General features: G+C 58.3%; 3 protein-coding genes across 8 annotated transcripts in view; 1 reads left to right on the forward strand and 2 right to left on the reverse strand.

Moving 5' to 3' along the window:
- TRPM4 (transient receptor potential cation channel subfamily M member 4) overlaps positions 1-5919 on the reverse strand; it is a 48587-nt gene extending 42668 nt beyond the window's left edge. The window contains exons 1-2 of one of the 3 annotated variants that reach the window (XR_012513796.1): positions 4078-5919; positions 3711-3778 (exon numbers count right to left, since the gene is read on the reverse strand). Coding sequence is in view for 1 of the 3 variants with exons in the window: in XM_003940341.4 (XP_003940390.3) it covers positions 3711-3778; positions 4078-4368 (359 nt within the window). In the remaining 2 variants the exon portion in view is untranslated. The remainder of the gene's footprint in view (positions 1-3710; positions 3779-4077) is intronic. The other 2 variants (XM_003940341.4, XM_074386086.1) reach the window with 2 other exon arrangements.
- Positions 5920-5944: 25 nt separating this feature from the next.
- Positions 5945-10311, forward strand: HRC (histidine rich calcium binding protein). Of its 2 annotated transcripts, none has more exons than XM_074386088.1 (6): positions 5945-8149; positions 8225-8295; positions 9097-9165; positions 9419-9473; positions 9917-9988; positions 10174-10311. In XM_074386088.1, exons 1-6 carry the CDS (start codon positions 6172-6174, stop codon positions 10287-10289), a joined length of 2361 nt encoding a protein of 786 aa, XP_074242189.1. In that variant the 5' UTR covers positions 5945-6171; the 3' UTR covers positions 10290-10311. The 2 variants fall into 2 exon arrangements, with proteins under 2 accessions (XP_074242189.1, XP_039322234.2); XM_039466300.2 differs by having other exon boundaries at positions 5946-8149; positions 9952-9988.
- A 162-nt stretch (positions 10312-10473) lies between these two features.
- PPFIA3 (PTPRF interacting protein alpha 3) overlaps positions 10474-12665 on the reverse strand; it is a 34055-nt gene continuing 31863 nt past the window's right edge. For all 3 annotated transcript variants that reach the window (XM_010351052.3, XM_010351053.3, XM_003940340.4), the window contains 5 exons: positions 12297-12472; positions 12140-12208; positions 11779-11950; positions 11346-11417; positions 10474-11261 (listed from right to left, as the gene is read on the reverse strand). In XM_010351052.3, the coding sequence (XP_010349354.1) occupies positions 11359-11417; positions 11779-11950; positions 12140-12208; positions 12297-12472 (476 nt within the window). In that variant the 3' untranslated portion in view covers positions 10474-11261; positions 11346-11358. The remainder of the gene's footprint in view (positions 11262-11345; positions 11418-11778; positions 11951-12139; positions 12209-12296; positions 12473-12665) is intronic.

Here is a 12665-nt window from a genome sequence, read left to right on the forward strand (position 1 = left end):
AGATGGACACCATCCTGGCTAACATGGTGAAATCCCGTCTTTACTAAAAATACAAAAAATTACCCGGGCGTGGTGGTGCACGCCTATAGTCCCAGTTAATCGGGAGGCTGAGGCAGGAGAATCACTTGAACCCAGGAGGTGGAGGATGCAGTGAGCTGAGATGGTGCCACTGCACTCCAGCCTGGGCGACGAGAGCAAGACTCCATCTCAAAAAAATATATAAAAATAAAATAAATTAATTAATTAACTAAAAGGTCTTCAAGGAATGGTCCAGAGCCTATGCGTCCAATACAATAGCCACATGGGGTTCTTTATATCCATGGGGCTCTGTCCATTCTCATAAGCTAAAATTAAAATCAAATAAAAAATTCAGGCCAGGTGCAGTGGTTCACGCCTGTAATCCCAGCACTTTGCAAGGCCAAGGCAGGAGGATCACCCGATATTAGGAGTTCAGGACCAGTCCAGCCCACATGGTGAAACCCTGTCTCTGTGATCCTTCCCAAAGTGCTGGGATTATAGGCGTGAGCCGTCGCGCTCGGCCTGAAATTGTTCTTGATAAAAATCAGCAATTACCTGCCTGGTCCCATACACAACAGCCCCTATTCAGATCTCATCTGACTGCATCACAAGTGGCTCTGGCCACAGCTGAAAGGCTCTCATTCTGGAAAACCCTTTCCTTGGCAGGGTACGCCTGCCTCGCTGGCCTTCCTCCCGCCCCGGCTGCTACACGCCTGCCTCGTTTGTGGCTTTCTCTTCCTTTTCACCTCCCTTGAGTGTAGGGATTCCCAGTGTGACGCTCACATGATTCCCATGATGATTACATGACACTACATGATTTTCATGATAATTACATGATTCCACATGATTCTCAAACTCGATGCTTGCAGAGGCCAGGCGAGTAACTCAACAGAAAGAAGTAGCCAGGGCCAGGCGTGGCGGCTCACGCCTTTAATCCCAGCACTTTGGGAGGCTGAAGCGAGCAGATCACTTGAGGTCAGGAGTTCGGGACCAGCCTGGGCAACACTGAAACCCCATCTCTACTAAAAATACATAAATCAGCCTGGTGTGGTGTCGGGCGCCTGTAATCCCAGCTACTCAGGAGGCTGAGGCAGGAGAATTGCTTGAACCTGGGAGGCAGAGGTTGCAGTGAGCTGAGATTGTGCCACTGCACTCCAGCCTGGATGACAGAGCAAGACTCCGTCTCAAAAAAAAAAAAAAGAAAAAGAAAAAAAAAGAAGTAGCCAGGTGTGGTGGCTCACGCCTGTAATTCCAGCACTTTGGTGGGATGAGGTGGGAGGATCGCTTGAGCCCAGGAGTTCAATATCAGTTCGATATCTTCTGGGCAACACAGGAAGACTAAAAAAAAAAAAAAAAAAAAAAAAAAAAAAAAAAATACACCCGAGTATTTTCTACAAAAAATTTAAAAATTAGCAAGTCATGGCAGTGGTTCCAGCTACTGGGGATGCTCATGTAGAAGGACTGCTTGAGTCCAGCAGGTCAAGGCCACAGTGAACTATGATCGTGCCACTCCAGCCTGGATAACAGAGCGAGACCCTGTCTCAAAAAAAAAAGAGAGACAGAAAGCAGATATTTTTAAGTGCTTTTTTTTTTTTTTAAGAGAGAGTCTCACTCTGTCACCCAGGCTGGAGTGCAGTGGCACAATCTCAGCTCGCTGCAACCTCCACCTCCCAGGTTCAAGAGATTCTCCTGCCTCAGCCTCCTGAGTAGCTGGGATTACAGGCATCTGCCACCATGCCCGGCTAATTTTTTGTATTTTTTACTAGAAATGGGGTTTTAGCATATTGGCCAGGGTGGTCTCGAACTCCTGACCTCATGATATGCCTGCCTTGGCCTCCCAAAGTGCTGGGATTATAAGCATGAGCCACTGCGCCTGGCCTAAATGCTCTTCGAAACACACATACACACAAACTGGCCATAGAATCGCCAGCTTGCAACTCCCCTGACTTGACACGTTTTTTTCCCGCGTGACATCTCATCTACTCTCAGTTTCAATTACCATCTACAACTCGGACCTCTCAGATCCTGGACATCAGTCCAGACCTTTCCCAAGTCTCAGTCTCCACATGCCCCCGGGTCCCCCAGGGCCACTCATGCGCACAGAGTCCCAGGCTACACTCAGCGACAATTTCCCAGGCCTGCTTATGCTCCCGAGTTCTCCATCTCAGGAACAGCCCCGCCGTGTCCCAGTCAGCAGACCACACATCCTCCGGGAGCCATCCATCGATGGGTGCGCCTCTCTCCCTTGTATCAGTCCCCAAGCTCTATCTTCCTGTCCCCTGAGTCTTCGCCCCGTCCCCTCCTGTCTGTGTCCCAAAAGCTCTGAGCTGGCTCAGGCCACTTCACCTCCTGCTCGGACCCTCTATCCAGCCTCCTGTTCATCCTCTCCCAGCCCTGGAAGGCTTCTCCACATGCAGAGCCAACCCCACCCCTGCGGTGACGCCCCAGCTCCCGAGGACAAAGTCCCAGCCCCTCAGGATGACCTCTGATACCCGGCAAACTCTGGCTGGAGAAGCACTATCTCTACTAAAAAATAGAAAATCAGCCAGACGTGGTGACGCATGCCTGTAATCCCAGCTACTAGGGAGGCTGAGGCTGAAGAATCGCTTGAACCTTCGAGGCAAGGTTGCAGTGAGCCGAGATCATGCCATTGCACTCCAACCTGGGCAACAAGAGCAAAACTCCATCTCAATAAATAAATACATAATCTGGGCGTGGCGGTGGGCACCTGTAATCCCAGCTACTTGGGAGGCTGAGGCACAAGAATTGCTTGAACCCAGGAGGTGGATGTTGCGGTGAGCCGAGACCGTGACATGGCACTCCAGCCTGGGCGACAGAGCCAGAATGTCTTAAAAAAAAAATGTAAAAAACTAGAAAGCCTGAATCCGGTTCAGAGGCCATCACTGAAGGCCAGGAGCTCCTAGAGGATGCACACACCCTATCTAGGTCAAGTGGCTTCCCTGGCCACCCAGCACAGGGCTTGCCTCTGGGCCGGGCCAGCACAGGGCCAGGTCAGGAGGCAGTAATAATTGTCACCTCCCAGCGGGAACTGCAGAGATTTCCCATGTTCTGCGCTGGGCACTGTTCCAGGAATATCACAAGCATTAACTTGTTTAATTCTCATAAGAACCCCAGGAGGTCAAGCCTCTTTTTAAGCTCAGATGAGAAACAGGACCCAGAGAGGTGAAATGATTTGCCCAAAGCCACATGGCACGTGTCCTAAGGGAAATTTGAACCCTGGCAGGGCCGTTGAATCAGACTAAAGGGACCTCCTCCCTTGGGAGCGCTGAGTGAGGGTTTCTTGCATGGATGGATGAATGAATGAATGAATAAACTAATGAACGAAACAGACATACCCAAAAGGGAAAGACAAGAGACACCAAAAATGACACGAAGAGACAGAGACACACAGAAGAGACACTGGGGTGGAAAGAAACAGAACCGAGCTCTGGAGCGTCTACAGGGACCCCGGGCGGGAGAATGGCAAATGGGCAGTGTGTGGGGGGGTGTCTACACAGAGCCAAACCTTCCTAGATGGAGAGCGCCGGCAGGGAACGCCCTTGGGAAGGTCCCCGAGTCCGAGAATGGGGAAAGGGGTGTGACAGGGGCGTGGCCCCGTGGTGGGCGTGGCCTGTGGGCGGGGTCAGTGGGCTGCGGACCCTCCGGGGTCAGTCCCGGGGAGAACTCCTCACCCCGGATCTGCGGAGTCGACTATGAACGTCGTGCAGGTCTTCTTCCTGAAGATCTTGGGGATCCAGCTCTGGGCACAGGAACAAGTGTCGGGGTGGAAGTGGGGTGGGGGGCCCCCCGTTCTGCCCTATGGGACACAGAGCCACCCACCCCGTGCGCTCCCCACGGACACAGGAGTCCGGGCCCCCAGCGCCCTCCTGCTCCAGACTCAGGAGTCTCGACCCCCACGCCCGGGACCCTGGAACCCCGACCCTCCCATCCCCCTCCAGCGTCTGACCCAGGAATCGGGTGTCCAGCGCCCTCCTCACTGAGAACCTAGGGGTAAGGCCCCCAGCTCCGCGCTCCCGCAGACCCCGGTCCGGGGCTCACCTGCTCCTTCTCCGGCACCACCATGCTGCCGTGGTCCGCAACCTCCGGTAGCCCCGGGCCCCAGCGCTCCCTCCGCCGGCTCCGCTTCCAGACCCGCCCAGGACAAACCGGATCCGCCACTTTCCAGCCCAGCCTGGGCGGGGCGAGGTCTGAGGGGCGGGGAGTCTTGGAGACGCCAAAGCGGGAGGCGGAGAGAGGGCGGGCCCGAGGCCGCGATAAAGGGACCGAGGGACCGCGACCCCGGGGACGCAGAGGCCCGGGCCGGGGGGCTGTGGGGGGCGAGGGACACATAGGGGAGACTCCGAGGGACAGTGCAAGAGGGGGACAGAAGGAGTGGGGGGGCCGGTGGCGCAGAGGGAACAGAGATCAGAAAGGGGGATGCCAGACAGGGAGGGGATACTTTAACCCAAAGAGAGTGAGACAGAGATTAGGGGCAGGGGTCAGAGGGTGGGGCAGCAAGGACCCAGAGGTGGACACACAGAGAGAGAGGGGGACAGAGACCCAGGGAGAGAGGGGGACAGAGACCAGAGAGAGAAGGGGACAGAAACCCAGAGAGAGAGGGGGACAGGGACCCAGAGAGAGAAAGGGGGACAGGGACCCAGAGAGAGAAAGGGGGACAGGGACCCAGAGAGAAAGAGGGACAGAGACCCGGGGTGGGGGAACAGAGACCCAGAGAGAGAGAGAGGGACAGAGACCCAGAGAGAAAGAGAGGGACAGAGACCCAGAGAGAGAGAGGGACAGAGACCCAGAGAGAGGGGGACAGAGACCCAGAGAGAAAGAGGGACAGAGACCCGGGGTGGGGGGACAGAGACCCAGAGAGAGAGGAGGACAGAGACCCAGAGACAGAGGGACAGAGACCCAGAGAGAGGGGGATGGAGACTCAACAAGGCGGGGACAGAGACTCAGAGGTGGGGACAGAGATGAAGGGAGAGGGGGACTTGGACCCAGAGAGGTGGATGCCAGCGATGGCAGAGGAGCCACCTTGACTGAGACAAGGGGCAGAGGGTAGTGAAAAACCAGAGTGGGGCGAAGGGCAAGAACTCAGAAAGGAGAAGACAGAGATTGAGAGGAGAGAGGGGGACACAGACTTGGGTGAAGGACAGACACTCAGATGAGAGGGGGACAGAGCCCAGAGTGAGAGGGAGAGGCAGTCCCATGGAGGGGGACAGGGACCATGAGAGAGCAGGTGATAGAATGGAAGAGAGAGGAGGACCCATGAACAGGAAAGGAGACCCTGAGTGGGGCAGTCACGACAGGTGAGGAGGGGAGATACTGACAGAGAGACGGGCAAAGCCACGTGTCTCCTGCCAGCCCTCTATGATGGGGACAGCTGTGGCCTCCGTAACCTGAGTCCCCCCCAGCCCTCCCAGCTATATTTATAGCCCTGGCCGGGCCCAGTCCCTGCCCCCAGATCTGAGTTCCAGGGACAGGAGGTCATGGGTGCCTGTGTTGAGGGCCATGTTCCTTCTCCCAATTCCAGGGCCTTGAAATTGACATCACTTTCTCACCAACACTTGTCATTCTGGCTGGAAACTCCCCGCAATCCAACCCCCAGTCCTTCCATCGCTGGGGTCTCTCCCCTCTGCCTCCCCCAGGTACCCCAGGGTCCCTGAACTTGACCTGCTAAAAGTCTAGCCTTTGTCTTTGCAGCTGCTGAGCATGAGCTTGCTGGCAGGCCAGAGTCAAGCCCCTTGATCTCCATCTCCTGGCCAGGGAGAGACCCCTCCGCAGGCCCCCTCCCCAGCTGGGAGGAGGAGGAGTAGGAGGCGGGCAGGCGGGGGACTGACCCAGAATAACTCAGGGCTGAGAGTAAATTTAGCTGGAGAGAGGGGAGGGGAAAGGCCCTATTGGCTGGGGAGTGGGGAGGGAGGGCCCTGGAGGGGGGTCAGGGGGCCCTGAGTCAGCCTCAGAGGGGTGTCCAGAGCTAGGCAGCAAGGACCAGAGGAAGGTGGACAGAGACTGAGAGGACTAAGCAGAGACACAGAGAAAAAAAGAGACAGACCCCAAAGCAACAGACCCCAATATTCATCCACGGAGCCGCAGAGGCAGCTGGAGCCGCTGCTATAGGAGAAGCTCTGCTGCCCGTCCGTCCCCATGGGCCACCGTAGGCCATGGCTGCACACTTCTGTCCTCTGGGCTGCAGTGGCCAGCCTGCTCCTCCCCCCGGCCGTGACCCAGCAGCTAAGAGGGGCCGGGCTGGGCTTCAGCAACCGGAACAACAATGCTGGAGCCGCTGGGCCCTCCCAGGAGTCATCGGCAGAGCTTGGCCACCCCCTCCACAGCCCTAGAGACCATCCAGACGAGAACGAGGATGTCTCCATGGAGAAGGGGCATCACTTCTGGGGTCATCCAGACGGTGAAGAGGAGGATGAGGATGTCTCCAAGGAATACGGCCACGCCACAGACCACAGGTCCCAAGACCACGAGGTCAGAGACAAGGATGTCTCAGGTGAGGAGGTCTTCGCAGAGCATGGTGGGCAGGCCCATGGGCACAGAGGCCATGAGAGTGAAGACACGGAAGACTCAGCGGAGCACAGGCATCACACCCCCGGCCACAGGCGCCACAGCCACCAAGACGAGGATGAGGACGAAGCCGTGTCCCATGAGCCTCGCCATCATATCCTCAGGCATGGACACCGAGGCCACGATGTTGAAGATGATGAAGAAGAAGAGGAGGAGGAAGAGGAGGAGGAAGAGGAGGAGGAGGTCTCCACTGAGTATAGGCACCAGGCCCACAGGCACCGAAGCCATGAGACTGAAGAAGATGAGGATGTCTCAGATGGATGCCACCACCATAGCCACAGGCACCAAGGCCACGAAGATGACGACAATGACGATGATGATGATGTCTCTACTGAATATAAACACCAGGCCCACAGGCACCCAGGCCACGGGAGTGAAGAGGATGAGAATATCTCAGAGGGACACCACCATCATGGCGCCAGCCACAGGCACCGAGGCCACGAAGAAGATGAGAATGACGATGATGATGATGATGATGATGATGATGATGATGATGACGTCTTCACTGAGTATAGACACCAGGCCCACAGGCACCAAGGCCACGGGAGTGAAGAGGATGAGAATATCTCAGAGAGACACCACCATCATGGCGCCAGCCACAGGCACCGAGGCCACAAAGAAGATGATGATGTTGATGATGATGATGATGATGATGATGATGACGTCTCCGCTGAGCATGGACACCAGGCCCACAGGCCCCGAGGCCACAGAAAGGAAGAGAACGAGGCTGTGTCAGGTGAACACCACCATCATCACGTCCCTGACCACGAGCATGTAGGCCACAGAGATGAGGAAGAAGATGAGGATGTGTTCCTTGAACATTGGCGCCAGGGCCCCCATGTCCACCATGGCCTTGCAGATGAGGAGGAGGAAGAAGAGGAGATCGCAGTCCAGTTCAGCCACCATGCTGCAAGCCACCGACCTGCAGGCCACAAGCATGGTGAGGAGGACACCCTAGAGGAGTATAAAACAGAAGTCCCTCACCGTCACCACCACAGGGTCCCCAGGGAAGATGAGGACATCTCTGCTGAGCTTGGCCACCAGGCCCCCAGCCACAAGCAAAGCCACCAAGATGAAGAAACTGGCCACGGTCAAGCAGAGTCCATTGAAGAGATGAGCCACCCCCCCCCAGGACACATAGCGGTTAAGGATAGAAACCATAGGGAGGATGATTCTGAGGTGGAAAAGGAGAAAGAGGACCCCAGCTCCCATGAGGAAGATGATGAAAGCTCAGAGCAGGAAGAGAAAGGCACCCACCATCGCAGCCAGGATCAGGAAGATGAGGACGATGAGGAGGAAGGTCATGGCCTCCACCTGAACCAGGCGGAGGAAGAAGAGGAGGACGAGGAGGAGGAGGAAGGGGAGGAGAGGAGGGAAGAGAGGGCTGAGGTTGGGGCCCCACAAAGCCGAGACCACAGGGAGGAGGAAGAAGAGAAGGAGGAGGGGCTGGAGGAAGATGAGCTCCCCTTCACCATCATCCCCAACCCACTGGAGGGGAGAGAGGAGGCTGGAGGTGCCTCCAGTGAGGAGGAAAGCGGGCAGGACACAGGTAAATGGCCCAGCCCGGTGTGGGTGGGGAGGAACCGAGTCAGCCTGGGTCACTGCTGCCCTCCTGTCCCCGCAGGTCCACAGGATGCTCAGGAGTACGGGAACTACCAGCCAGGGTCCCTGTGTGGCTACTGCTCCTTCTGCAATGTATGTCCCCAGCCCAGATCCACCCACCAAGGTGTCCCCAGAATCTGTCCCAGGGCCCTGGGGTAGTGCCATGGGAGGCCTCAGAGCAAGAGCGGGCCAGGGTCAGTTCTGAGTGGAAGGAGATACTCCTGCAGGGACGTGAGGTGAGGACAGACCGGAGGCTAGAGGCTGGGGAAGAGGCTGGAGCAATGGTCCGGGAAGGAAAGGACAAGACGCAAGCTGCATCTGAGGATGTGGGGACAGAGACAGGGGTCTGTGGCAAAGAGAGTCAGAGGGCAAGAGGGACGGCACAGGAGCTGAAAGGCCAGGGGGAGAATAGGGAGAGAGAGAGTATCTGAAGTCCAGCCCACCCTGACTGGGGGAGATGGGGTCACCTTGAGATAGAAAACCAGGGGCTGGAGAGGAGAGAGAGGCTGGTTTCCGGGGCAGATACGGAGCTCAGTGTTGGAGGTAAAGAGTGTAGGGTCAGCTGGGGGCGGTGGCTCACGCCTGTAATCCCAGCATTTTGGGAGGCCGAGGTGGGTGGATCACAAGGTCAGAGATTGAGATCATCCTGGCCAACACAGTGAAACCCCGTCTCTGTCTCTACTAAAAATACAAAAATTAGCCAGGCGTGGTCGTGTGCGCCTGTAATCCCAGTTGCTCGGAAGGCTGAGGTGGGAGAATCGCTTGAACCCTGGGAGGCGGAGGTTGCAGAGGTTAGAGTCTGGGGAAACGTCCAGGGTACAAGAGTGTACCAGGGGCGGGTATGTCCCAAGTGGGGTTAGACTTTCCGTCTAACCAGGCTCCCCTGGTCCGCAGCGTTGCACGGAATGCGAGAGCTGTCACTGTGATGAGGACAGCATGGGTGAGCACTGCGACCAGTGCCAGGTGAGACCTCACCTCACACTCAAGGCTCCACTGGGCTTCACAATGCACCGGGACGCTCTGAGGACCCCAGCCCTAAATCCTGGTCTCTGACCCAACCCCTTACCCCTGATGCAACCCCGACTCCACAAGCAATCCTGATTCCAACCTTAACCTAGACCTCTCCTCTGTCCGGCTCTGGTCCCGGCCCCGTCCTAGCTCCGCCCCGGCCACGCCGCACGCTCACTTGTCTCTCTCCCTGTCCCCCGCCCCCCAGCACTGTCAGTTCTGTTATCTCTGCCCGCTGGTCTGCGAAACGGTCTGCACTCCGGGTGAGCATGGGAGGGGCCCTGGAAAAACCCGAGGCGGGGGCCAGGCCCAGTGTGGGGAATCCTGGTGGGGGCGGAGCCAAACCTGAGGGACTGGCCCGGAAGGGTTGTGGGCGGGGCCAAGTAGGGAGGCGTGGCCAAGGCTGTGAGCACGTGGGTCGGGACTTGGCCCAAGGAACCCAGGTGGAGTTGCTGAAACCAAGGGACAGAAATCAGTGGAGGGTTGAGGGGCGGGCCTACAACCTAATGGGCAAGGCCAACTCAAGTAGGAATCGAAGGGGCGGGGTCACTGGATAACGGAATCACTGAGAACGAAAAAGGGGCGTGCCCCCAAAGCAGTCCGGTAGAAGATGATTCAGTTTGAAGAAGGAATTAGGGAAAAGCCCGTGGAGCTAGCAATAATCTCGCACGCCATACTGAGTGCCCCCCTAATTTTGCTCGTGCAGTACTCCACAAGCCTCTCTTCTCTGCTCTCCCACAGGAAGCTACGTCGACTATTTCTCCTCCTCCCTGTATCAGTAAGTGTATGGGCTGGGGGGAGTGTAAAAGCCCAGTTTAGAGAAGTGCTTGTCTCGCTATGAGTTAATGGATGGCTCTGGGACTCCATTTCCCCGTCCGTGGAATGGGCAGGTTGATGATCTCTAAGCGTCCTGGGGTGAGCTTTGGACACCAACTGTCTAACTTCTGGCGTCCTCCTCTCCAGAGCCCTGGCGGACATGCTGGAAACACCGGAACCCTGACCCAGCTGCGCGGCTGCGACGCAGGTGTACCTCCTTCTGCTTTCCAAGCCCTTTCCACGAGCCATATTTATTTCTCTGAGTAAACGTGCTCCCCGAAACTCCATTGTCAGACGTGGGGTGTGAGAATCTGAGGGCATCAGGGAATGCGGGTAGGGTCTAGGGACCTGGACCCAGACTTGAGGGATGAGGGGCCTGGAATCCTGGCTCCTCGAAGTTCTTGGTTGAACCCCCCCGCCCCCCAAAAAATCAGTCAACAAGGGAGCTTTTTGAAACAGTTCTCTTTACCCGTGATCACTGAGTGACGCCTGGGGCGGGGAGGCCGACCAAGAGTCGGGGGCGAGGGCTCCCCCACCATCCCCCTGCCCCCACGCCATGTCGCCCAGCGGCATCGTGGAAAGAGGATTCTCCCATGCAAACCCCGGAGCCAGAGGGGAAGGGGGAGAGCACTTCAGCGCCCCCTACCCCCGGGGCACGGACATGGCCACAGCACTGGGGGCGGTGAGGCCCCGGGGACACGAGACACGGGGGAGGGAGAGGGGACCCCGCCCGCAGATGACCCGGGGGACCGGCGACCGGACGCGGCGGGGCGGGGCTGAGTGGCACAGGGGGCGAGGCTTGTAGCAGCGAGTCCCCCCTCCCCTCCTTTCGGACGAAGAAGGAAGACTTGGGCCCCGCGACTGGGCAGGAAAAGGGGAGGGGGCAGCCTCTCCCCGCATGCGGCCCGGGAGGGAAGTCTCGCCCACTTCCCGCGGGTAAGGACACCCGTCTCCCAACAGAAACTGATCAATAAATTACAAAGTAGAGAAAAGGAAGGCGGACGTTTGGGGCGGGATTGCTTCCTGCCCGCTTCTTCCCCCTCTCAGTACAGTTCATGTGGTTTGGTCCAGGCCCCGGCCGTGTGCGAGGCGGGCGCGCGCAACTCCCGCTGGGCTGTACAGATGGTCCAGTCCTCGGCGCGAGCTCCCCCGCCCGCTCTCCCCGGCGAGGCCACACTGGGCAGGAGAGGGAACAGCCCAGCCTCGGGAAGATCCTTCCGTCCGAGTGAGGTCACCTGCATGACGCCGGGCAGCGCGTGGAGCAGTGAAGACCCACCGTGCCGCCCCGCACCCCCAAGGTCGCCCAGCGCGGTCCTCACCTGGAGGCCTGCACTAGCAGGAATAGGTCCGGACCGAAACGCCGTCTGCCCGGGAACTCCCAGAAGTCTGACCTGGAGGGAGAGCGAGCAGCGGTTCAGCCTGGAGCACCCCCCTCCCTGTTCCTCTCCAGGAGTCCTCCCTTTGGACTTCCCCTCCCGACGTCAAAACGTTCGCCGGGCTCCACGTGGGTTTCCCTCCCTTCCCTGCAGCCAAGGACTCAAACTCGCTTTGGGCGAGTTCACGCTCCGCCCTGGGAAGGGAGAGTGGGATTCATCCATTCCATCCTGAGTGGGGAGGCCGGAACGTTGGAGCAGTCCATTCCTCAGGGGTAGGGGAGAAAGGACTAGGCCATTCCAGAACCCAGACTACTGAGGTGGTCCATATCCCACCCTAGGGAAGGGAGGAGGGGCTGTCGCATTTGGGAGCCCCCACCTTCTGGCTGCAGCTTGCGAAGAGGGAGACCTGGAGAGCCCAGGGCTCCTGCTGCAGCCGAACGAAAGTTGGGGGGCAACATCTCAGCTGAGTCGGGAGTTACGCCTCGAAGGTCCTTCTCCCGGAACATCTTTCGCCAGGATGGGGAGCGGCTGAAGGACTTGGCGCTGTCCTAGGTATAGGAGCCGGGCAGCCGGTGAGGAACTCGGGCCTCGTCTGACTCCGCCCCTTCCTTTGACTCCACCCTTCTCAGGGTCTCACCTCTCCCTTAACCCCGCCCCTCTCCTGGCCCCGCCTCCAACTGGGCCTTGTTAAGTCAGGCCCCGCCCCCTCAGCTCGCCGCTGGGAGCAGAGCGCCCACCTCGTCCAGCCGTCGGTCTGTGCCTAAGGAGATAAGGTTGCTGAATTCCTTCTCCAGGAGCTGCCGGGCCTGGAAAGGGGAGGTGGAGGGGGCGGTTGGAGCGTGCAGTCTGCGAGCTGGGGACGCCCAGCATGCTCCGGGCCGAGCGGCAGCTCACCTGTGCATTCTGCGTGGGGATCTGCAGGAGCAAGGCCAGGTCGGAGTAGTCGAAGGTCTCGTCCAGGGCGAGCAGTGCCCCGTGTACCCCGCTCTCCGTGAGGTTCGTGGCGAATTCCTTCAGGCCCAGCCCGGACACCCAACCCATGACCCGCTCATTGGACCACACCATTACGTCTGGGGATGGAAGGGACGCTCAGCCATGTCCGTCCCGTGGCCTGGAGAGTCCAGTTTAGCCCATACCTCCACCTCCATTTCCTCTCTTCGGGTCACGCCCCCTACACTGGTTCCACGTGCCAATCTTCTTCTCCGGCCTCCCCCCACCCCCCGCCCCACGTCTCCTCCCCATCCAGCTCCACAACCTCCACCT

Source organism: Saimiri boliviensis, chromosome 14, assembly GCF_048565385.1.
Source record: "Saimiri boliviensis isolate mSaiBol1 chromosome 14, mSaiBol1.pri, whole genome shotgun sequence".
In the NCBI taxonomy this organism is placed as follows: domain Eukaryota; kingdom Metazoa; phylum Chordata; class Mammalia; order Primates; family Cebidae; genus Saimiri; species Saimiri boliviensis.

What these genes read in the sequence shown, in the direction of transcription:
- HRC (XM_074386088.1), top strand. Translation starts at nt 6,172, where the DNA reads ATGGGCCACCGTAGGCCATGGCTGCACACTTCTGTCCTCTGGGCTGCA. An exon ending in GGAAAGCGGGCAGGACACAG is followed by an intron (nt 8,150 to 8,224) that starts GTAAATGGCCCA and finishes CTGTCCCCGCAG; the next exon opens with GTCCACAGGATGCTCAGGAG. An exon ending in GCTACTGCTCCTTCTGCAAT is followed by an intron (nt 8,296 to 9,096) that starts GTATGTCCCCAG and finishes CCTGGTCCGCAG; the next exon opens with CGTTGCACGGAATGCGAGAG.